This window comes from Odocoileus virginianus, chromosome 26, assembly GCF_023699985.2.
Source record: "Odocoileus virginianus isolate 20LAN1187 ecotype Illinois chromosome 26, Ovbor_1.2, whole genome shotgun sequence".
NCBI classification, from domain to species: domain Eukaryota; kingdom Metazoa; phylum Chordata; class Mammalia; order Artiodactyla; family Cervidae; genus Odocoileus; species Odocoileus virginianus.
Genome location: NC_069699.1, coordinates 32,145,269 through 32,170,432, shown reverse-complemented (window position 1 = coordinate 32,170,432; position 25,164 = coordinate 32,145,269). Strand labels below are relative to the sequence as shown.

General features: G+C 40.1%; 1 protein-coding gene across 4 annotated transcripts in view; it reads left to right on the top strand.

Annotated features, from left to right (window-relative positions):
- The first annotated feature begins 7,190 nt into the window (after positions 1-7,190).
- The window catches only part of SLC25A26 (solute carrier family 25 member 26), a 151,202-nt gene continuing 133,228 nt past the window's right edge, over positions 7,191-25,164 (top strand). The window contains exons 1-3 of one of the 4 annotated variants that reach the window (XM_020896555.2): positions 7,191-7,512; positions 12,868-13,024; positions 16,327-16,436. In XM_020896555.2, coding sequence (XP_020752214.2) covers positions 7,480-7,512; positions 12,868-13,024; positions 16,327-16,436 — 300 coding nt within the window. In that variant the 5' untranslated portion in view covers positions 7,191-7,479. Of the gene's footprint in view, positions 7,620-12,867; positions 13,025-16,326; positions 16,437-25,164 lie in introns of all 4 variants that reach the window. The other 3 variants (XM_070455711.1, XM_070455713.1, XM_070455710.1) reach the window with 3 other exon arrangements.

Here is a 25,164-nt window from a genome sequence, read left to right as displayed (position 1 = left end):
AGTCCTCTAAAGAACTAGGCAGTGGTTTAGGCATCAAGGATGATTAAGAAACTGGACAAGAGGCAGCCTTCTTAACCTAGCAGATTGTAAGAATCAAGGAACACCATGATAAAAAATGAAGTTGGGAGGATCAGATGTTTAGAAAGAAGAAAGTCTGTTATGGACAACAATGTGGTTAGCACTTGCTGATGGAATTAATTTGAAGACTGATAAAGTTCTTATGTGTGATTAGCCAGAAGATTGTGGTTTAATGGTGGACATTTTTCTTTTCAATTCCTAAAATGGGAAGATCATGGACCCCATTTCTGTTTTCCCATTATTTCCTCTACTGCAGAGAAAAAAAAAAAAAAAAAAAAAGCTCAATTTGCCCTTGAATCTCCGTAGTGAGTGGCTGAGAAAAATCATTTGTTTTTGTCATCTGTGTCAGGGATCACACAGGTGACATAATTATCAGTTGCCACTTGAACAGAGGAGAGCAGTTACATCAAAGGCACTTCCTTGTTGGATTTCAGTGTGACAGGCTTGCCAAATTGATGGGCAGTAAATGCACACGGCACAAGGTTTTAGGATAATTTGTGGCTCAGCTGGTAAAGAATCTTCCTGTAATGCAGAAGATCTGGGTTTGATTCCTGGGTGGGGAAGATCCCCTGGAGAAGGGAAAGGCTACCCATTCCCAGTATTCTGGCCTGGAGAATTCCATGGACTGTGTAGTCCATGGGGTCGCAAAGGGTCAGACACGACTGAGCAACTTTTCTTCCCCCCACATCCAATGAAGTGGAGATCTTTGTCAGAGAATGTAAAGATTAGCTGAGCAAATTTCATCCTGATTATTTTAATATATGTTTTAGAAACATAGCCAGAGCTGCTTCTTGGGTAAAATACTGAACAAAGTCCAATAATGGGAGATAATTGATTCATGCTTGGTGAAATCTAGGCAGGTTTATATAAACTGGCCCATGGAAAAGACAAAAAATTAAGCAATATCATGTGAGTGGCTGTCAGCTGGAGGGTCAGCAACAATAAATGATGGTAACAATTACAGCAGTACTATTTATTCATTAGAAATGGCCAGTAATGCAGGAAGAAAATAGAGATCATTTTTAATGTACCCAAAGATAACCAATCATCATACAGATTTTTTCTGTGCATTTGTAAATTATATTGATATTTTGCCTGTAAGATTGTCCGTATTGATTGTCGCTGCCTTGTAGTCTACCCTTGTATAATCCCCTCCCTTTGAGTGTAATTAAGTTATAAAAGATTGTGGCTTCTGTCTCGGGTTTTCTCTCTCTCTGATGGAAGCCAGGGGCTGTGTTGAAAGCTCCCACATGTAAAGCCCCCATGGCAAGAAACTGAGGGAGGCCTCCGGTCAATAGACATTGAGGAATGGAGCCGCTCACTCCGGCATTCTTTGAAGAACTGAATCTTGCCAACAACCATGTGAGTGAGTTTGGAAGAAGATCTCCATTTGAGCTGTCAGATGGGGTTGCATCCCTGGCTGACAGCATGACTGCAGTGTAATGAGAAACTCTGAGGCAGCCAGGCCTAGCTATGTCACTTCCGGATTTTAGACCCACAAAAACTCTGAGATGGGACATGTTTGTAGTTTTAAGCTGCCAAGTTATTAGGGTAGTTTGTTATTGCAGCAATAGATAATTAATATGTAAATGTTTCCAAAAACTGGATTAGAGTGTCTTCTGTCAGTCAGAGTTCTAGCAGCAAACGGAAGGCACCCAACTGGGATTTTGAAGAGAAACTTGGGCAGTGTTAGGAGAATCAATAAGGTACAAAGAGGGAGCCAGTGCTGACAACAGTGGGAAGCCATTATGCTCCCTAGACCTGCAGGGGGGAAAAGGGAGCCTGAGAGTGGAAGCTATTCCCTGGGAGGGAACTGGGTAGGCGCAGGGAGGGAGCAGAGACAATCACCCCGACCTCTTTCTCCAGCAATCCTCACATCTGCCCATGACTTTCATTGGCCAAACCATATTGGAAACTAGGGAGCAATTCCTATGGGTTGGCTCTCTAGGACAGAAAATTAGAGAAGAGAAAATAGGAGAGTGGATTTGCTGGGGCATAAAGAGAGAAACCAACATATGCAAATGCTCTTGTGTAATGTTTTTTAAAAAATATTTTTATTTGTTTACTTATTTATTTGGCTACGTCAGGTCTTAGTTGTGGCACGTGGACACCCAGATGAGGCATGTGGAAGTTAGTTAGTTCCCTGATCCCCTGGCATCGAACCTGAGTCCCTTGCATAGGGAGCTTGGAGTCTTAGCCACTGGACCACCAGGCAGGTCCATGTGCAACTGTTTTTATGTTTACCATCCTTCTGTATCATTAAAGATTCTTCTACATCATGGCTTTAAATAGATACATATGGATACTATAACTACATTATCTCAGTCATGCAATGATGAACATTTTTGGTTGTAGAAAAATTCTTCTTTTGCTCTGGAAAGCTGTGAAATGAGTATCCTTAGAGTCATATTTCTATGGATTAAAAAAAAATAGTTCCTTAGAGTACAATGGAATTAATAGAAAAATTGAGGAATAAAAAACATTTTTTTAGGGCTTTGGTATCTTGCCATATCACTCACCAGAAAAGTTGCTTTGATGCTCCCCCTAGAAAAATCTTGGGTGTCCCTGGTGGTTCAGTGGTAAGAGAATCTTCCTGTAATGCAGGATATGTGGCAGGAGCCGAGGGTTTGATCCTTGTGTCGTGAATATCCCTGGTGAAGGAAATGGCAACCCACTCCAGTATTCTAGCCTGGAGAATCCCATGGACAGTGGAGCCTGGTGGGCTACAGTCTATGGGGTTGCAAAGAGTCAGACATAACTCAGCGACTAAACAAACACTCGCTCTAGAAAAGTTTTTGCCTGGATAAGTTTAAAAAATGTTGTATTAATTTTCATTTCAATGCTATTAAGGAATTTAAAATATTTTCACATGTTCGTTAGCTACTTATTTTTCTTCCTTTGTGACTTTCCCCATTTCTTTCTATTGATATTGATGTTTTTTTCTTTCTTTTTTAATATTTATTTATTTGGCTGCCCTGGGTCTTAACTGTGGCATATGGGATCTAGTTCCCTGACCAGAGATCCAACCCAGGCCCCCTGCATTGGAAGCCTGGAGTCTTAGCCACTGGACCACCAGGGAAGTCCCTTCTTTTTAATTTATAGGAGCTATTTAGTATTAAGAATTCATTCTTGTCATATGTGTTGCAAATATTTTTCCTAGTTAAAAAAACTCATGCATAAACCTGTTTATTTACCTTAAGAATATTAAAATATTTACCTTTGCCTTCTAATAGTTTAATAGTCAAATTATGTCAAGTGAGAATTTTAACCCATTTGGAACTGTTTTTGGAGGTAAAGTATGAGACAGGAATGAAACATAATTTTTGGACAGTCTTGTTTTTTTTTTTTTCCTCACTCATTTGAAATGAAAACACAAACCTACATGGAAAGCATAATCTTGTTGTTATCACTTAAAAGAAGACTGTCCTTTTTTTTTTTTAACTTTTTATTTTGTATTGGGGTATAGCCAATCAACAATGTTGTGATAGTTTCAGGTGAAAATGGAAGGGACTCAGCCATATATATACATGGATCTATTCTCCCCCAAACTCCCCTCCCATCCAGGCTGCCACACAATGTTGAGCAGAGTTCTATGTGCTAGACAGGTGTAGGTCCCTGTTGGTTATCCATTTTAAATTTAGCAGTGTGTACATGTCCATCCCAAACACCATAACTATTCTTTCCCCACATCCTTCCTCCGGGAAACCATAAGTTTGTTCTCTAAGTCTGTGAGTCTCTGTTTTATAATTTCATTTTTATCATTTCTTTTTAGATTCCACATGTAAGGGATGTCATATGAGATTTCTCCTTCTCTATCTGACTTACTTCACTCAAAAAGAAGACTGTCGTTTAAAACAGAGTTTTTACATTTTGTATTTTCTTTGCATACAGGTTGAGATATGTGAATATTTGTATTGAAAATGATTCTAACTATTACTTTATCTTTCAATAAAGATCAGTAATAGGAACTTGGAACTTGGGTTTAAATTCTGGTTAAAGATTATGTCCTTTATTTCCCCTAAGGTGGGCCTAAGTTTTTTTTTCACTTGGTTGCATCGGCTCTTAGTTGTGGAATGTGGAATCTAGTTTCTTGACCAGGAATTGAACCTGGGCTCCCTGCATTGGGAGCATGGAGTCTTAAGCACTGAGCAACCAGGGAAGTCTCCTAATTTGTTTTTTGATATACTGTTTTTGATGTCTTGCTTATTTTCATAAATACTACGAATATTTCAGAACTTGTTTAATCGTAAACTTGGCTTACAGAGGTAGATTTAAGAAAAATATATTATTAGTATAATTTCACATGTTTCTGCAAACCGGTAGTTATTGCATTTCCCATTTTTTTTTTTAGATAGAAGATTTGAGTATATACTCTCCTTGCAATGTGGCGACAATGACAATGCATTGTAATATTCCATTTAAAAGGCATGCACAACTGGTAATGAATCTTTCTGTAAGCATTTCATGGAACAGGGGCCCCAGGTCATGTTTCTAATATCTGTATTTCCCAAAGGGTTTCCAGTGGCATCATGAAATACCCGATGGAGCTTTTACCTCTGTACAATAGAATGTAACATTTCTGTCTTGCTGTCTCTTAGGTCACTCACCATGGGGAAAACCAGCTGAGGACACTCAAGCAATCCTGGAGAGAGGTCTATGAGGTGAGGAACTGAGGCCACCTGCCAAATGCTGGCACTAATTTGGTACTCATGGAAAGATGCCGTTTTGGAGGTGGATCCTCCAGTCCTCACCAACTCTTCAGATACACCCTAGCCAATGCCTTGACTGCAGTCTTATCAGAGAGACCCTGAGTCTGAACTGAGACAGGCTTGTTACTGAAATTCAGCCTCTGTCCACTGGTGCTGAATTAAATCTCAGAGACAGAGCTTTGGGTGAAATAGTGTTACTGCTTTGCCAAGCAAAGGGGCAATAGCAGAATAATGCCCTTAAGACTGTGAGTCCCACGCTGGAGTGGGTAGTGAGGAGTCTTATCATGTTTAAGGAATAGCATGTGATCAGCTCGTGGACATTCTTCTGATTGATTGGTAGTGAGGTAATTAGGAGTCAGTATCATCAACCTGTGGCTTTAATTGGTCTGGGATTACATGTTTGTGGGCAGCACACAGTTAACTTCTTCCACCTGGTGGGGATTTCAGTACCTACAAGACAGCTCCAAGAACACGACTTATAATATTATCTATAGTCTTTGAGGAAGAACTAAAGGTCCTTCCTTGACTGTTTAATGGCCAAAGTATTACTATCTTGTCTTGCTTGACTGTTTTCCTTTCTTTCTGCATCTTGTCACTTCTCTGATTAAAGGTATTCTTTTAAAAGTTTTTGTACAGACAGAAGGCAGGTGGATGAAATGGGTGGGGGGCTCTATCCTGGGAAGGCCTTGCAGCGAGTGTCCTGCTCCATTACTGGCTGGGACCTGGGACTTGGAACTCTTTGCAGCAGTGCTTGCACCTTTACAAACATCTCCTCAAGCAGTAAAGAAACTATAAGGGACTAAAAATAACTGATGCATGCACTGCCGGGACAAGTTATGAACAAGAAAAGACCAAGCACCCAACTATCACATCTGAGGAGCTGGGAACAAAAGCAGGGTATTGCACATGGTCCTTGCAGACAGCAACTCCAAGGAGGTGCCCAAAGCATCCCTCCAGCCCGACCCCGGGATCTGCCCCCAGCCTCACTCCAAGGATTAGCTCTCCACCCCCTACCCCTCCCCACCATCTGTGAGGGAGCAAGCAAGGGCACCTGTTACTCATTTTCACTCCTTTGTGCTGCAGCATGAGTCCAAGTAACGGCTTAACTGAATTTATTGTCTGGCCTCTTTTCAATTTTCGTTAACAAAACTGCTCAGGTAAGCCACTCTCAGATTCCTGAATGTTCAGAATTTGAAACGCTAAAGGTATTGTGCTAATCATGTCTAGGTCATTTCCACTGGAAGAAAATAAAGACTGTAGCAGTGGTATGAAAGACACAGGGAAGAGAGGCAGACATAGAGCCTGCTAAGGCTTTAGCACAGGGTTTGAGGAAAGATGAGGAGTAAAATTTCAAGCCTGGGTGCGCTGTGATCTCTGCAGCTTTGGGCCAGCTTCTGTACCAGTTGCAGAACAGGGATTCTCTGTAAAATGAGGATGGCAACAGTGCTCACCTTACAAAGCAGCTGTATTAAGAGCACCTTATCTGAGATGTTGTTGGCCCTTAATAGAAGCAAACTTAGAAGGTATTTATTTAAAAAATGTAAAGTCACTGTCCACTCCAAGAAGCTTATAGTAAGTACTTAAAGTGGTCACTGGTACCACAACTAACAAGATGAGCAAATGAATAACTGAACAAGTGAATAATATTAGGAGCAAAAACTGTCCGTAAGGAGAAGTAGGGGCTTCCCTGGTGGCTCAGTGCTAAAGAATCTGCCTGCTAACACAGGAGACCCCGGTTCGATCCCTGAACCCAGAGAATCCCCTGGAGGAAGAAATGGGAACCAACTCCGTTATTTTCCCCTAGAAATCCCCATGGACGACGAGCCTGGCAGGCTACATTCCCTAAGGTCGAAAAGAGTCCAACCCAACTTAGAAACGGAACAACAACAAGGAGAAGTAGAGGATGCTAATTTTTAACTCAAGGAAGGAATTAAAAAAAATAATTTTAATGGCACGTGGCACTTGGTTGCTGCACCTGGGCTTTCTGTAGTTGTGGCCTGTGGGATCAATAGTTGTGGCTCACAGGCTTAGTTGCCCTGTTGGCACGTGGGATCTTAGTTCCCTGACCAGGGATAGAACCTGTGTCTCCTACATGGGCAAGCTGATTTTTAACCACCGGATCACCAGGGAAATCTCAAGAAGGAAACTTTTGAAGTGGTTTTCTATAGTTAATAATTTTCTAATGATGAGTCTGTTTTATGGAAACGTCAGACGAAATTTCTACAGATGAAGCCAAACGATAAAGCAAAAAGAAATAACATTGGAAGCCACAGGTCTCCCCAGAAACTAGTCCGGCAGCTCCATGGCCACGCCTTCCACTATAGCCACGCCTCTTTTGAGTTAACGCTTGGGCTTCACCCTGCGCTCAAGGCGGCGGGGCCTTGCTGCAGGGTCTCAGTCTAGGCTCATTTGCTCGCGAGAGTTCCTCCACCTAGCCTACTGAGAAGCTGTCGGACTTGGAGGCAGGGAAGAGTCGCGAGACTTGACTAGATCACCCTTTCCAGACTCCGCCCCTCCATCCCGGCACTCCTCCCGGCGCAGCTTCCTCGTTTGCACGTGTAATTGTTGTGGTTCAGCCTCACGTGGCCGCGGAAGTGCCGGCGGCTTCCAAAATGGCGGCGCCCAGTGTCAGGTGCCCGTGACTCGCCGCTGGTCAGCCTTGAGTTATAACCCTGAGCAAGTCTATGGGGCCATGGACCAGCCTGGGTTCACAGCCTCGCTGGTGGTGAGTACAGGGCGTTAGGAGTGTCGGAGTCCTGCACTGGAGCCCGTGCTGTCTTCTCTGTCTTCCGGTTTTGCAAGGTGAATCGTCGCTGGGTCACCGGATACCAGGTCCTGGAGGAAGCGCGGGGGTCCTGGGCCGCGCCGGGGCTTGTGTCAAGTCCCCAAGTCTGCCACCTGTATGCCAGAGGGGACAGGAGTGGGTTAGCGGTGGGATTCTTCACTCGGCCTCCGCACCGCGGTTTATTTAAAGGAAAAAGAAAAGCTTTAATTGTATACAATTATATACCGTAACCACACTTTGGAGAACTCGGCAGTTAAAAAATATTCACAAGGACGCTCAAGCCGCTTCCAGACCTGTTGGCCAAGACTGTAGTTTTGTTTTGCTGTATCTTTTTTATTCTCGGAAAATGATGTATCCCTTCATTCAATACACAATTGGCTATTCTGCTTCTGAGTATTTTTCTAGGCTTTAGGTATGTACTGATGAGCCCAAATATCCGCGCTATGCAGTCAGTGGTGTATAATAGGAAAGAAAAAGAATCAACGTGTCTTAAAATAACAACCGCCCTGCCAAAGTCCTTCAATAAATATTTAAAAAGAGGTCCAGTAGGGTTTACTAGATACAGTGGTGAACCAGACAGATTGCCTGTTTTTTCATTGTGGTAGAGTGGGTAGAGGCAGAAAACAGACAAATATCTTTACAAAACCTTGCCTGAGAAATGGAGACCCAGAGGGCTTTCTTCATTCAATTATCAAATGTTTTCTGCAGGTGTGGGAGATAACATGGTGAACAAGATAGACCTTTTCTGGTAGTGGAGGCTGAAGAGGGAAATGATTGTTAGCCTAAATGACGTGAGGGTTACTTTCAGTGTGGTTCGGAGAGATGTGGAAGGGGGATTTTACTCAGACGTGTGGAAGGTTGGTTTTAAAATCCAGCTTTGTTGAGATCTGTGAAAGCTAGGTTTTAGAGATGCAGAGAGAGGCTTTGCCGCTTTTGAAGGCGTTTTCCTGTACAGCTCGTGAGATAGCGGTAGTACTTGTGAGAGCATTGCTCTGTGCGGAAGTAGGGTAAGCTTTTTAGGTACAGCATCTGATTTCATTCTGACAAACAATTGAAGTCTTCTCCTAGGTCTCTCAGTGAGGGAACTGAGAAGTGATATGTTAGATAATTTGTCCGAAATCACACAAGTGAGATACATTTCATGTGTGTTAGTGTCTGAGCACAGATTCCAGGCCTTGTAACATGGGATTTCGTGCCCCTTACTGCTCTTTAAGGCTGTCTCTTAAGTCAACAACAGTAGCAGTTGCTGAAAGCAGGTGTCAGTTAAGGAAGGAAACATGGTTTTAAAATTTATTTAGGATTTATTAAATAATGGTACATATGTGTACTTTTTAAAGTGTAGTTACAGAGAGTAAAATTAGGAGTGATTGGTTGAAGTTTCAAGGAAAGTTTTGCTCTGGCTGAATTCATTTCATGTGCAGTTTCTCTGCCTTATATTCTGCCTACTGGTACTGTGATTGCCCTTGGAGATTTGATGGCAAACAAACCAAAGATTTACCGTAAGGTGCTGTGAAAGAAATGAATTGAGGTATTACTGAGAATCATCTTGGAGAACTAAGATCCTGCATGCTGCTTGGCCTCAAAAAATAAAACTAAATGACAATGACCACCCTCCCCCCCAAACATGGTTAGTAACCTTTTGTTACAGTCATTAATTCATGTATTCTTCTAATAGTTATTAAGCGCCTACAATTGCCTGCTGTGTACTGGTGCTGGGAACATATTGGTGAACAAAACAGGTATGGATCTTACAGTCTGGTGGGACACACACAAACTTTGAAGAAATGGTCAGATGCTCAACTATAGAATTAAAATTCCAATCAGTGTAGAACAAGAGGGTCTAAACACAGACTTGGGGGATTAGAGAGCATCATGTACACAGTCCTAGAAATAAGCAAAATCAGATGACTCAGAGGAAAAAGGTCATGGTGGCAAGAAGGTACCTGGCAAAGCGTTAATGATGGAGTTGAGGGTGGAGAAGGTGGAGGGGGGGGGGCACGGTGGTGAACTTCTAGAGGCTTGCAGGCTGTACTGTGATTCTGTTTTTCATACTAAGGGCTTTTGGAAGCTTTGAAGAGCGTGGAAATCTGTTTTACAAAGACAACTCTGCCATTAGTGTAGAGGGTCAAGAAGTGCTGCAGGGAGAGTGGGTGAAGGATGTGGAAGAAGGCAGGTCTCATAGGAAGCCACAGCTTTGCATTGAGGAGGTTAAAGTCACTGGTGGCCACCTCACTGTGGAGAAAACCGAGAATGTCAGGGAGGGATGTTCTCCGGAGAAGCCATGTTAATGTTTTTCTTGTTCTTAGTTGTGGTCTAGGCTGGGGGCCTGTGATCATTTTGCTTAGTTAAATTAGGCAGGTGGTTTAGTTTTTGTCCTGTAGTTGAATAGCTGTGATTTTTGTTTTTCCTGTTTTTGCCGGCTTTCTTTGGAGAAATAAAGGTTTCATAGCATGTAATCTTAACTTTCTTCAACTACCAAAGGAATTTCAAAGCACTGATTAGACTCTTGCTGTCTGTAACACTTTTAAATTAAGGTCATGGTATATATGTTATCTATTGTATATGGTATCATGATCTCAATAAATTGTTATGGTGAGGTAAGTCTTGCTGGTTATCTGTGTTCTGTTGTTTTTGGATTTTTGTCTAGTACTTAGGATTTTCTGTGTAAGCTACCGTAAATCTTGAATCCTTTGGTAACCTTTTGATACGTGATCATAAATAATTTCTCAGGCTGAAGAAAAAAAATAAATCGGTAGAGTTCCTTAAGATTCAGTTGATGCTGACTTGATGTAAAATTATAAGCATTCCTTAAGGTTTTTAAAAAAATCTTAAACATGTTGCTGTATGTCTAAATATATATGTATTCTTATTCCTGTTAGCTGTATTTTTTCCATTCTCATGAATTTACATGATACTTGAGTTATAGAAGTTTGAAATCCACAGAAGAAGTTAGTAGCTCTTTTTTTTTTTTTTGAAGTTAGTAGCTCTTGATTCATGATTTGCTAGATCAGTAGATTGAATCTGATCATTTACTCAGTATACAAGAATTCTGATGAAAGAAGGGCTGGAGAATCAGTGCATGCAAAGTAGCCAAATAGATTAAAAGAGTAATTAACTTACTGATTAAAATTTAGCAGTAGATAGCAAGCATCTTTGTGAACCCCTTTCTAAGATTAAAGAGAAAATTAGAATGAAGTGCAGCATATTTTTAAAGAAATCAGTCATATCAGACATTCTCACAAAAATTTTAGTTTTCCTTGTGTTTTGAGAAAATGAAGAGGCACGCAAAATATTTTCTTACATATTGAATTTATGAAGTCCTTAAAGAATAAGTGAGAAGAATGTTGAAAAAATTAACTTTTATTTTTCAACTTTCCTAATTGTGACCTTTGCCCTGTGGCTTAGATGATTTCTTTATATCCAGAAAGATATTCCACATTGTCTTTTTTTTTTTTTTTCCCTACTCACACTTGATACTCCACTGGCACATCTCCGTGTTCTTTTCGTGACAACTTTTTAGGTCATTTGCAGAGTGGCCTGCATGGTTCTGTCATGCCTTTCAAGGTAGTGTACACTAATTTTTAATAATTGACCTATGCTGACTCATTGAAAAACAGATTATTTCATTTCTCATCCAAATAATTTCATTTTTCCAGTGAACTCTTGCAGTGGTTTTATCGTGCATGGCAAACAGAGCAGAAAGTGTTTGCTAGGTACTAACCCTTATACCACCTGAGCACTTTGCAATCCCAAAGGATGGAAACAACATGATTTTGAACTCTGCCTGTATGTTTGAATAGTATTGATTCCTCTTTTCTGTGTCATGGAATATATAGTTTTTAATGTCTGCTTTTACTTTTTGAATAGGTAATATATTCACATAGGTCAAAGTTCAAAAGATAAGAAAGTTAGCAATTCAGTTTAAAAATAACTATATAGGAACCATATTGCCGCTTTATAATTCTTTCATTTACTTGCTATAAAATGGTGTTGATTCATGTCTTTAAATGGTACCTCTAGACCTTGTGTATTGACCTTTCTCTGAGCTGTCTCTGAGCTTCTCTTTTTCTGGGTTTCATTTTGCTTTGACTCAGCTGTAACCGGTTTTTTAAATGTTCTACTCTACCTATGCTTTACTGTAATCACAAGGAGCAGACTTGGTTTTCAATCAGTTTTTAAAGTGCACCTTCCCTGAAGCAACATGGGGTCTCTTGGGAGATGATGCATTTGGGGCAGGTTTAATGCCCTCTAGGAATTTAGCTCTATTTTTTCATTTATTCTCTTAAAATTTATCAAGGAATTTTCCAATATACAAAAAGTAGAGAAAATACCAAGAACCCTCAGATATGTGATTCTTTTTTTTTTTAGTTCTACCACTTTATTGCTACCAACCCATCTCCCTCCACCCTCGTGCACACATGCTCAGTCATGTAAGCCCGTGGACTGCAGCCCGCCAGGCTTCTCTGTCCATGGACTTTTCCAGGCAAGAATACTGGAGTGGGTTGCCATTTCCTTCTCCACGTGATTCTTAAAATGTGGATCTAGATTCACAGGCAGCATTACACATTTAGAATGGAAATTTCAAAACAGTTTTCTTTTAAATGCAGATTCACTACTCAGTTAAAAAGGCCAAAAATACAACATATGGTATGCTTTGGAAAGATCACTGAGATAAACTGTTAAATGAAAAAAACACAGTGCTGCAAACCATCTTTTACTTAAAAATTTACCATTTACTTGTTTTTTATGCATTTTTTTGACTGCACAGCATGTGGTATCTTAGTTCCCTGACCAGTGGTGAAACTTGTGCCCCGTTCAGTGGAAGCACACAGTTCTAACCACTGGATGTCCAGGGAAGTTCCTCATATTCGGATTTGCTTGTATATATACCTAAAGTAACTTAGGACGGATACAATAAGAAACCAATAAAAGTGGTTACCTCAGTTTTTCAGGATAAGGAAGGAGACTTTGAACTCTTTTCTGAGGTTTATTTTACTTCTTTGAACCCTATGAAATCATTAAAAATGAATTTAAAATTAATATAAAAATTGTTAAAAATTGTTAAACATTTGTTTAAAACTGGATATAAAATATAACATTTACAATTTGAAAGTATAGCTCAGTAATGGTTATTTTCCCAGGACAAATCTGTAGATTTAGGTAGGAGGTCTTTTGACTATACCAGAGTAGTCTGGTGATGTTTAAAACCATGTTTGAAAGAAATATGCTTTAAAAACTTCCATCTTATCCCCATCCCTCAAATGGCACATTATATTTTTGTAACTTGTTTTCCAGGCTGGCGGAATAGCAGGTGTCTCTGTCGACTTGATATTATTCCCTCTGGATACCATTAAGACCAGGCTGCAGAGTCCCCAGGGCTTTTCTAAGGCCGGCGGTTTTTGTGGAGTGTACGCCGGAGTTCCTTCTGCTGCTGTTGGATCTTTTCCTAATGGTAACAGTTATGTTGATATTACCCTTGCTTTATATAAAGCCAAGCTAATAGGATTTACTTTCAGAATAATGTGTGGTCCAACCCTAGATAGAATTCCTTATGTTTAATGTAGTTGATTTGTTTTCTAGTCATTAATCCATTATTTTTGACTCAACTAGTGCTAGATATGCCATCCTAAACAGCAACGACAAAAAAACAAAACCACGAGCAGTCTTTTGAAAGTGGTTTTCATTGGTAGAACTCCTAGTTAGAATCCTTAAAGTGTTCCTCTAACGTTGATTGTGATGCCTTAGAGTAGTTGTTCTCAACCTTGCCTGAATGTTGAAATCACTTGGGGAGTTTTACAAAACACTGATGCCTGTGTCTCTGTGAGAAGTTTAACTGGTCTTGGCTTTGCCTGGGTATCAGGAGTTTTAGTAGCTTCCCAGGTGATTCAGATGTGAAGCTAACCTCAGTGACCTCTGCCTTGGGGAGTCTCATGGAGCAGGTGAACCTGGTTTATTTAATCCACCTGTTGGTGTACTCTTTTTTCAGGTACTTATTTTGATAATTGTTTACTGATGCTTTGATTGGCACTCACACTGAGCAAACAGAAAACCACTACCGTCAAACACACACTCACAAAACCACTCACTGCTCCATAAAAAATAAAAATTAAAATTTTTTTTTATTTTTGATTTATTTTTAATTGAAGGATAATTGCTTTACAGTATTGTGTTGATTTCTACCAAACATCAACATGACAGAAGATTCTTAAATTCTAAGGTTTGAGTTCTTTTTCGCAGTGTATTTCATTAGAAATTCTTTCTTGTTAACTTGACATTGAAATGTCCATCTGTAAAAAGTACAGTATTCACATAAAGATCTGTAGTGCAGATATTTTTGGTCCTTTAGTTTATCCCTTCTTCCCTTTCCCCGAGCCATCCTTAGAACAACCAACTGTTTTGAGCTTATCTTTGAATTCTTTTCCCTGGAGAAGGGAAAGGCTACCCACTCCAGTATTCTGGCCTGACAAATTTCATGGACTATATAGTCCATGGGATTGCAAAGAGTCGGACATGACTGAGTGACTTTCACACTCACTTTGAATTCTTTTATGCCTAAATTTTCAGTAATCGATTATAGCAAGTTACCATTTAGCACGCACTCCATGCCAAATATAGCTCTGTTAGTGGGAGATAGGCCTTGGTTCCTGTATTTGTCTGTGTTTCAGTCACCTGATCATTTGAGTTTTTTTGTTTTTTTAAAAGTACTGCTGCCTGTGACCCACTCTCAGAGGTATGGAATTTAGTTGGTCTGAGGTGTGGCCTGGGCTTTGAATTTTTAAAGAAATATATATCCCATGGTAATTTTAATATGCAGACAAGTTTGGGAACCTCTGAACTAGGGAATTGCAAAGAAATATCAGTATGTTACTAAGTCCCTATCTTTTGGGTGGTACTCCTTACCTTGTCTCCTGCATTGTTGTAAATTTTTCTCTTACATATTATGTAGGGATTGTTGGTAGATGAAGTATTAATGATGGTCTGCAGGGTACATGGGCCTCCATTAAGCTCACGGGACTGGTTTAGATTCTTGTGAGCAGGAGTTTACATAGAGAACGTGGTTTTGAATTTTTGTATGTTTGAGAAAGTGGATGTTCTCGGACTGCTTTACTTTGCCCTCTACAGAACATCATTGAATAGGAGAGGCTGGATGAAAAGTCAGAGTGCCAGCATTCCAGAAATGGCTGTTTTTCTGCAAATTTTTAGTGAACTGAAACTCTGTGAGGAACTTTAAACATTTTCTGCTATTGGTTCAAGTTCTCTTCAGAATACAATACACCATTTTCACATATAGCGGTTGTAGGTTTTTTTGAGGACATATTGTGCAGGGGGTGCTGGGCTGCAAGTGTGAGCTGCAAGAAGAGAGGAAAGAACTGCAGTCAAGATTCATAAGTAGAACATGTTTAGAAGGGAATGTAGAAGGAATGTAGAGAAACCAGTTTGTTTGCTTTTTTCCACTGGGGGGGTGGGGATGGGGGTGGGTGGTGCGATGTCCAGTAGGAGGAACTTAGAACTGAATTTGATTGGTAATATTCTAGCCCAGTGGTCCCCAATCTTTTTGGCACCAGGGACCAGGTTCATGGAAGACCCATTTTACCACAGACAGGGGTGTGTGGGGGGTATGGTTTTGGGATGATTCAAGCATATTCCATTTATTGTGCACTTTATTTCTCATATTATTATATCTATTTTCACCTCAGATCATCAGGTGTTAGATCCTGGAGATTAGGCACCCCTGTTCTAGCCCATTTCGTGAGTGGGCCAAAATAGGACCAACCTAGTTAAGAATTGCAGGTGGGAATTAGGTCCTGCGTTAACTAAATACAGCTGCCTGCTCGGGCCTTAATTATCCAGGGACAGTGTGCCGCCTCTTCTGGCCTCCTGTTCGTGGGCTGCTGAGGAGAGTTTGTTGCAAGCTGACTGACTGTGGAGAACTGGTTTTCACTCTCAAGCTCTTTTCCTGAGTATTTCAGACTTTGCTGTGACATGTTCAAATGACCTTTGAAAGATGATTTTGCCATGTATTTATCTTTCATGCCAAATCTTTTATGTGACTGGTACACATCTTTGATTAACAGTACAGGGCAAGTCTAAAAGCCTTCCTGTGCTGCTAGTTCATATGATGGGGGTAGCTTTTTAGAGATTTTGATTTTCAGTTTTAATTAAATAGTTGATTGTTTTCTTGAAGTAAAGGTGAATTGAGGTAGTAAAAAGTAGCCATGGTGATTTTGAGTATCCAGCAATAAAGCATAATGGAATAGGTGTTTTATTGAGATATAGGTTTGCAGTTTTAACCTGTCTGTAAACTAGTGTAGTTGATTATTTTATGATCATATGTAAAGATATTTTGGATCATGGATATTCATATCCTTTTCTAAAACTCTTATTAAAAAGTGTTAAGTGACTTGTCAGTACAAATTGGTAAATGCCAGGTTAGCTGTTAGGGTTCCTCATGGCAGCAGGGATCATGTCTTCTGCATTTTTGGAAGTCCAAGGTCAAGCGTGTAACATGGGCTCAGTGAAATCTGTAAGAGTGATGGGATGGCAGGGAAGAGTATATATTATTATTGTATCTTTATTATTTTTACTTATATTTGAAATATTTATAAATATAAACACACTATATTATTCATATTTAATATTATCTTTATTGTCTCATAAGTTAATAATTGAGTTGTAATTTTTTTTTGAGAAACATATTCACAGTTTGTGTAGATATTCAAGCTTTGTGAAAGATTGGTTTGTTTTAAATTTCAGCTGCTGCCTTTTTTGTCACCTATGAATATGTGAAATGGATTTTGCACACTGATTCTTCTTCACATTTGATGCCTGTGACACATATGTTGGCTGCCTCGGCTGGAGAAGTGGTAAGTAATAAGTTATGTGTATAACATACTTCAGAAATGCAAAGCATGAATTATATTCACTATATATATTAGTTCATTTTCGAAAGATAATTCTAAATTATGAAAGTCTTAAATCCCAATAAATGTAATTGTATTAAACCATGATAGTTGAAAGATAGCTTAGATAGTATGAAAGAAGAATCCAGATATATGTTATTTACAAGAGACATACCTCAAACATAATTATACAGAAAGAATAAAATTAAAGAAATAGAAGAAAATAACCATGTAAATTGTGGTGGCTTTTTGTTGTCAGCATAGTTGAGCAAGAACTGTTTCCTAGAACTCCCTTTCCAGGAGGGTTCCAGGTTAGCCTGGCTACAAGAGAAATCTGCACAATATTTTGAAGGCGAAAGTGACCCAGCATTTGTGTTCCTGCTCAGAAGGTTGGTGTGGGGTCAGACACAGTTGCAGTTCGTATACCTCATGAATGATCTGTTGGCTTCAGGAAGCAAGCCAGGCCTCTAGCTGCTCCATCTCCAGCTGGATCTTCTTCTTCAGCTTCTCTAAGTTTTGAGTCAGATGTGTGGGCTCTGGTGAAGGATGCTGCTTGGTACTACAGGACACCCACAGCATCGAGATTGGTGTGATGGAGAATGTGAAATTCAGTTTGTCCTTGCTTGTCTCCATTTCACACCCATCTTTCCTTCCTGATTGCTTGTCTTCTGAATTTCTGTCCCAACTCTCCATGCAGAGGCAACAGTTCTATATGAAGTGCCTAATTAGCTCTCACAATTACTGTTCGTATCCCTGTGATAACTCCTTATTCTTACCTCTCTTAGTGATTCTACTTCTCTGGTCAGCCCTCACTGATTCAGAAATGCTACTTGAGAGTAGATAGTAATGTTAACATTAGCCCCCCTCCCAAAAAAAAGACTTAAAGCTAATAAAAAAGAAACTGTTGTATACTGATAGAAGGAACAATTCTCTTGGGAAATGTAATAAACCTGAACTTGGACTAAATAGCATAGTCTCAAAATATAAAGCAAAAAAGTGCCAGAATTATAATGAAAAATCAGTACAATTATTATCTTCATTGGTGATAGTCACATCTACTTTATAAAAGTCTTAGGACCAGGCAGGCATAACTTGTTAAGACCATAGAAGATTTGAACACAGTGACAGGAATGGTCTAATGGATTTGTATGCAGTTCTGCACCTAGTTGCTAAAGATTATTTTTTTTAAGCGTACTTGAAACCTTTAATAAACATCTCTCCTTTAAGAGAATGTTGAAAGAAGTTAGCTCAAAAGACACTAAATTCTCAAAACTGTTTTATATAAAACTTCCTTTTGACATTGGTTTACAAATAATTTTGGAGAATCCAAGCCAACTCTGGATTTAAAATTGTGTTCATAATTTACTGAACTTATAAGTGTGATAGGACTAACAATATGTTCGTTTTTGGAGTAGCAAAGAGCATAAAGTGGTAGTTCCTTTATGAGTTAGAGACGCCTTTAGGAAGCTAATGAAGCCTGTGGTCGTCTCTCCCGTAAGCTGCACTTATGGACAATTTGTGTACAGTTTCTGGGGATTTTCATTCCCTCCATTCTTTTTTATTTATTTATTTATTTATTTTTATTAGTTGGAGGCTAATTACTTTACAATATTGTAGTGGGTTTTGTCATACATTGACATGAATTAGCCATGGATTTACATGTGTTCCCCATCCCGATCCATTCCCCCCATTCTTAACCGAAGTAAAGACTCCAGGACTTGAATTCTGCCTGAAAATTAGTTTAGTCTGCCATTTGAAAGCAATTTATATTTAATTTAAAAAATCTTTTATTATCCTTGGCTTATGTTTTTGTGATCATGTTCTGACATTAGAACCCATTGCATGCAGTTATTTTCATGTATAAATACTAAACAAGAAAAAGTGTGAGAGAGTTTCATTGTCTCTCAGCTTGTAAAAATTCTGTCCTTCTGACTGCTCTTGCTGCTGTTTTAGAATTGCCTGTTACTTTGATTTAGTTTAAATATATTCTTGTAAGCTCAACACTTGGCTTATATTTTGTAGTATGTTCTGAGAGCAAGCATTAAAAAGAACTTGGCTGCTTTTTTTTTCATTTCACATATAGGACCGTTGTGCTTGAAACTTGATTTGCCATGTTGGAGGATAGACTTTCTTTCAGTTTATAAAATTTCTGTCTCTTAGACTTACCAAAATTATATAAAGCGTTAAAATCAAATCAGGCAAAGGAGAGCTGTTAGGTCAGTCATATTAAAGATAAAATATTTGATCTGTAGAAAATATTGTATTCTAATATGTTAGTATCTGTAAATGGTGTTTTTTTTTTTTTTTAAACTGGAACCTTTTAAATGTAATATTCTGTGTGTGTACTGTTAGGCAAAATAAATGAATTAAGTAGGCTTCGGAATTAGAAAATAAGTATCTGTAAGACTGGAAATAAATAATTTTAGGATAGTTTTATCAGTATTGTGTCTCATAGTGTTTGCATCGTCCTTCAGGTAGTAAAGCTTTGTGTCAGATGTTTCTGTGGTACCAGGAGAACCTTAAGATGAGAACTGATCAGCAGCAGGTACATAGATTGAGGCTTTCACTGGTGAACCATGGCTTGATGTTGACTTTGATTTTAAATTCAGTTACAGTTTAGTATGCTAAAAAGTTTATTCCATTTATGGAGTTTGTGAAATGTTTTTCTTGTCATCCTGTAATCTTTAAACTTTCTTGATAAACTTCCTAAAGGCATTCAGTGTCAGTGTTCCCAGGAAATGTACCTGCTGCCTTTCTGTTTTAGTCATTTGCATTTGTTTCATAGAGCATCAACTTTCAGTTTCAGATTCAGCCAATTGTGGTCGCTGCAGGAGAAAGAAACAGATGAATTTAGGAGAAACAAATAGGTAAAATAAAAAGGAATAGAATATAAAAAACATGTATAGCTGTCAGTGGTCAGAAAGGTATAAAGAAACCTAGAGAAAATCAGATACAGTTTAGTGTAGTCCTTGTTCTGTAATGCATTTGTGCTGATATAGTTACAGTTGCAAACAGATGCCTTACAAACAATACTATATATTTGTTGGCATTAAATGTGTCCAGTTACTTTGTTGTAGTGATGACAAGTGTATGAAACTTAGAAACAAGGGAGCACTGCTGTAATAACCATTCCCTGTAGTAGCAGGTTGATTAAAAGTTAATGACAAATCAATAAAACTGTAATTACAGCCTTCTACCTTATGTTTGTAATTTGGAATACAGTAAAATCGATCAAATAAGATTTAATATGTAACAACAGCAAGAAGAGTCCCATTTGTGCCGTTTTTATTAGGAGGTTTGCTGTACCAAATCTCTAAATCCCTGTCTTAATTATTTTATGGCTCAGTTTTCATCAGACACAGAAAAAGCCCTGTAAGAAGTAAATAGAAGCTGTAATTAGATCAGAAGGCTTGGGGTGGGTTTACTTCAGTATAACAGATGCTATGACATTGCAGTGGTAATGATTTTTTTTTTTAACTTTAAAATTTGACTTTTCCTGGGTCTGATTTTCCTGGCCTTAGTCAATATTGTTTTCAGAAATAAAAGAGCATTAAAATTTCTTTGCTGTTAAAAGCAGCCCCTGTGATTTAATGTGCTCAAGGGTGATGTGTGTGGATGTCCTCACACACAGAGATGCTGGTAGATTTTTCTTTTCAGTCCCATTCTAACTTGGGATTGAGAAAGTTAGGAACTCAGTGATACCATGTGTTTTCTTTTTCCTTTTTTTTTTTCTGGCCACAATAGGTGGCATGTGGGATCTTAGTTGCCTGACCACGGATTGATCCTGGGTCCCCTGCAGTGAAAGCATAGCGTCCTAACCACTGGCCTGCCAGGGAATTCCCAGTGATACCCTGTTTTCTGAAGTACCTCTAACAGTACTTCTCCACACAGTAATGTGGCCCAGGGAGCACCAACTTTAGAATCAGTTGCCTGGGCATTAGTTTACAAATGAAGTTTTTGGGAAGTGACACTGTGGGTCCTGCATTTTCAGCACAATTCCTAGATGGTTCTGGAGTTCAGTGATATTTAAGCACCACTGATGAAGGATTATCAAAACTTTTAATATATACCCCAGTCATAAACATTTTCACTGAGTTGACTTGGCAGTCGTGTGTTTAAGAATACTGAACAGGTGTGGAGCACACTGATCAGAGCGTGATTCCTTGTGTCGTCCTCAGAATGCCATATTTGTCGGCCTACTGAAAAATCTTAGTTTATTAAACTGGTTAGTTTTTGAGGGTGGCAGTGTATTCACACATGGAGATTTTGAAGTCAGAGTGAGCATTGCATGCAGCATTTTCAAGGCCAGACCTGCTGTTGAAGAGCCTTGAAAGTGAAAGTAGTGTAGGCTGTAATTTGCTACTGTAGCAACTAACAAGGTCAGTGGAGCTACTTCATACAGTAGTCATTCCAGGGGTTTGTTGAATGTCAGATGTGGGTTAAGCATATCATTTTTATTCAGCTTCACCACTAAATTGGCTGCTGAGAGGATTAGATGCATTGTTGTCAGGAGTGTTACCGGCTACACAGCACAGTGTATGTGTTACTTATTATTTTATATTTTCCCTCAGTGGGGATTTAAGCTGTTTTTGATTGTGTTGTTCATAGCATGTTTTCAAGTGCTTTTCATGATGTTTACCGACCTTATCTAAGAAGAACCGCTGAGCAAAACAATAGGAGAAAGGTTGGCAAATTTTGAAATATGTTTCATCTTTTGAAATGATCGTGAAAGGTTTTGAATATCCATAAATTAATAGAGATGCACTCTCATTTGAAATTGTGTTAGTAGTTTGTCAGACTCCTGTGCAGTTGTGTAATCAAATTATGGAAGATAAGCTGAGTGGAAAATAAGATGGGTGTCACTGAAGTGCAGGATTGCTATAAAGTCTGGAGGAAGCTCGCAGGAATGCTGCAGGTGAAAATGCTTGTGTGTGTTAAGATGCTTGAAGGCAGGAGTGTACAAACAGTGCTAGGAAGTTTGTTAGACGATCAGAAGCTGCAGCTGTGCTGTTAGATACCCAGCTACACTCTCTCAGGCACGTTGTTTTTTGAAGTATCTGAGCATATGCCTCTGCCAAGGGGGCTTTTTGCCTTGTTCTCTCTGTTCATTTTCCACTGGGCTGGGAAGCCTCTTTTTCTACTTTAGGAACATTAAGTACATAAGGCAGACTTCATAATTTCTCCTCCTTCTTTTAAAAAAATTTATTTATATATGGAGCTTCTCAGGCGGCACTAGTAGTAAAGACCCTACCTGCCAATCGCTTCTTGGCCTTCTGGCTAAGATCAGGTGAAGAATCTATCTGCCAATGCAAGAGACGTAAGAGACACAGGTTAAATCCCTCGGTGGGGAAGATCCCTTGGAGGAGGGCATGGTAACTCACTCCAGTATTCTTGCTTGGAGAATCCCATGTGGAGGGGCTTGGCGGGTTTTAGTCCATAGGGTTGCAAAGAGTTGGACACGACTGAATGTGACTTAGCACGCACATGCATTTATTTATTTGGCTGTGCTGGGTCTCTCTTGTTGTGTGGGCTTTTCTCTAGTTGTGAAGAGTGGGGGCTACTCTTCCTTGCCAGCATGTGGCCTTTTCATTGTGATACCTTCTCGTTGCAGAGCGTGGACCCTGGAGCCCGGGTTCATTAGTTGTGGCACATGGGCTTAGTCGCTCCACAGCATATGGGATCTTCTTGCACCAGGGCTTGAACCCCTGTGTCCTGCATTAGCAGGCAGATTCTTTACCACTGAGCCACCAGGGAAGTCCCGTAATTCCTTAAGAACCCGAAACGATAAAAATTATAGAAAAAATTGTCTCCAGACTTATAAGAAAGAACCACCTTCCTATTGCTTTCCCTTTTTATACCCTTTCCTCATTTGGACTTCTTCATTTCCTTTTATCTCAGCTGCTTTTGTTCAGCTCCTCTTAGTTTCCTCCACCACTTTTGTTATCCTGACCTGGCAGTGTGGATTTAGACCTCAAGAAGGCCTTAATGTGTTTTTGGCAGTGAGGATAAAATACTTCCTTTAGAGGCTTGCAGTGAAGACATGCAGATGGACATGGAAGTGTGGACGTACAGTAAAGGGTTCCAGGTATTTTAGGGGAAGTGAATTCGAGTGGATGGACGGGTGTTGAGTCAGGAAAGGCCTCAGAGAATAGCTCGTCCTTGAGCTGATTTCAGAGGATGATGGTGAAGTGGGTTGGTACAGGGAAGGCTCTTGAACTTAGGCAAACCCCTTGTTAGACGATGCTTTCAAGTTCCACATGGCTCACAGATGTGACTGCACCGTCCTGGAGGGCGCTGCCTGCTGTGCCGAGGAGTTATTGGCTGTTACCCTTTGAAGGTTTGAGCAGAGCCCCTCAGGGCTGGTGGTTTAAGAGCAACCTCCGGCAGCAGTGTGGAAGTGGGCATGGTGCGTGAGTGGAGGCAAGGAGACTTCTGCAAATCTCAAGGAGAGAGAGATGATCGGAGTCCCTGTTGAGGCAGGGTGTGGGATGCAGAGGGAGAAGGTGAGTTCATGAGAACCCAAGTGGGCGTTCGTCTTTGGAAAGCTTTTCCCGCAGCATTCCTTCAGTGCGTTTCCTCCTGGCTGTCCTTGTTGGCTTGTTGTAGCTGTGTTGTGTGCGAGCTTGAGCTCCTCTCGGTCTCTTGAGCGCTGTTAAGAAGCACACCCCAGCTCTTCTGCGGTCCCAGCCCTCTGAGCCCGAGTGTGGAAAGCGGGGAGAGAGAGGGCAGGGCCTGGCGTAACCTCCATGTGGTGATGATCCTGCTGGTAGTTATTCATTTAAAGAATCAGCGTGGATGTTTTGAGAGATTGTTCCTAGTCGCTCTTGTCAAGGAACTGCTTACACACCTTTCCACCGCTTTCTTTGTGGCTTCTTTCTCCAACAAATTTCAGACTTTATGTTGTATGGACTTTTCTCTCCCTAGTGTCATAGGCAGCGTTCATTCAGGTGGTGTTGACTCATGACCTTGGCCAGCGTGTTTTACTGATTATCTTATGTAGTTTGTGTGGGGCAGTGGGGGAGCTCTGTGTTTTTTATTTAAGAGCAATGTCAGTTTATGCTGCACAAATTAAGCTCAACTTTATAGAAATGATGGGTATGATTTTCGTATAGGATAATGAAGTTGAAGAATCTGACTTAAACTGCAGAATTTACAGATACTTGAAGATTTCTGAGTGCTTAGTACTAGATATCTAGTACTGTGATTGGTGCTAATAAGCATAGAATAAGAAATTTTGACCCCTGTCCTTGAGGGATATATAAAGAAGTTGGATACATTTACTAAGTAGGTAGAGAATATTTTGAGGGCCTCTTTAAGGAGGCAGAGTATGGATCATGAGCTGTCAAGTTACACAGATCAAGGTTGGAATTGTGTCTTATCTGTGTATTTGCTCTGTGTCTGAAGGTCATTTACGGGGCCACCATCCCCAGTGGTTCAGCAGTAAAGAATCTGAGACACGGGATCGATTCCTGGGTTGGGAAGATCCTTTGGAGGAGGGCATGGCAACCCACTCCAGTATTCTTGCTTGGAGAATCCCATAGACAGAGGAGCCTGGTGGGCTGCAGTCCATGGGTTCTCAGAGTGACTGAAGCTACTGAGCATGCATGCACGTGGGCCGTTAACACAACCTCACTGAGCTGTTGTTTTCCTTATCTAGAAAAATTGGGTTAATGATGGCCCACTCACAGTTCTTGTAAAGTTTAAGTGATACAACACTTCTAAAGTGCTCAGTGTAGTGTCTGATAATGTAAAATGTTTATTAAAAATTGGTTCTGGTCCCATGTCACGCAAATTGCTATTAGGAGCACATTCTTAGACTTTTACAGGTTTGTGAAGGCTGTCACTTCCAGAAAACAAAGAAATTGAAAGTCAAAGACATATAGTGGTGCACTCAAGGTTTCCCAGCTGCTGTGGAAAATAAAACACCATTGCTAAGTGAATAGTTAGACAAATATTAGACCTTCAATTTCAACTTTTTATATCTTTTAAAAGTGGCAGAACTGGTGCAAAACTGGAGATGGATGCTGTTTTACTTGGGTAATGTTGAGAACTTGAATCATTTGAGGTTTACTTCTGAGTTCTGTGAGATTCTGTAAACAACTTCTAGACACAGGGCCTAAAAGATGTAATTATTTTTGTTGAGAGGACTCTTAACTTTTTGTGTAGAGTCTGGATTATCAAGTTTGTTAGTTTTGTCAGGGAAGAGAAGACGTATACTTTAAAAAAAAATCTCTCTTTATGCTCATTGGCTCTTTGTATATGTGTAAAGAGGCTTAAAAGGAAGAAGGGCATAGTGAATTTACACCTCAGTATCAGTGGATGTAATTTAAACCCTAAGGGAGATATTGGGCTTTGCTGTGGCTCAGACAGTAAGGAATCCGCCTGCAGTGCAGGAGCCCTGGCTTCAGTCCCTGCTTTGGGAAGATGTGGAGGAGGGCATGGCAGCCCACTCCAGTGTTCTTGCCTGGAGAATTCCGTGGACAGAGGAGCCTGGCTGGACAGTCCATGGGGGTCACAAAAGAGTCAGACATGACTGAGGGACTTAAGCACAAGGAAGGTATAGTAAGATTTGCTACTGCTGCTAAGTCACTTCAGTCGTGTCTGACTCTGTGCGACCCCGTCCCTGGGATTCTCCAGGCAAGAACACTGGAGTGGGCTGCCATTTCCTTATCTAATGCATAAAAGTGAAAAG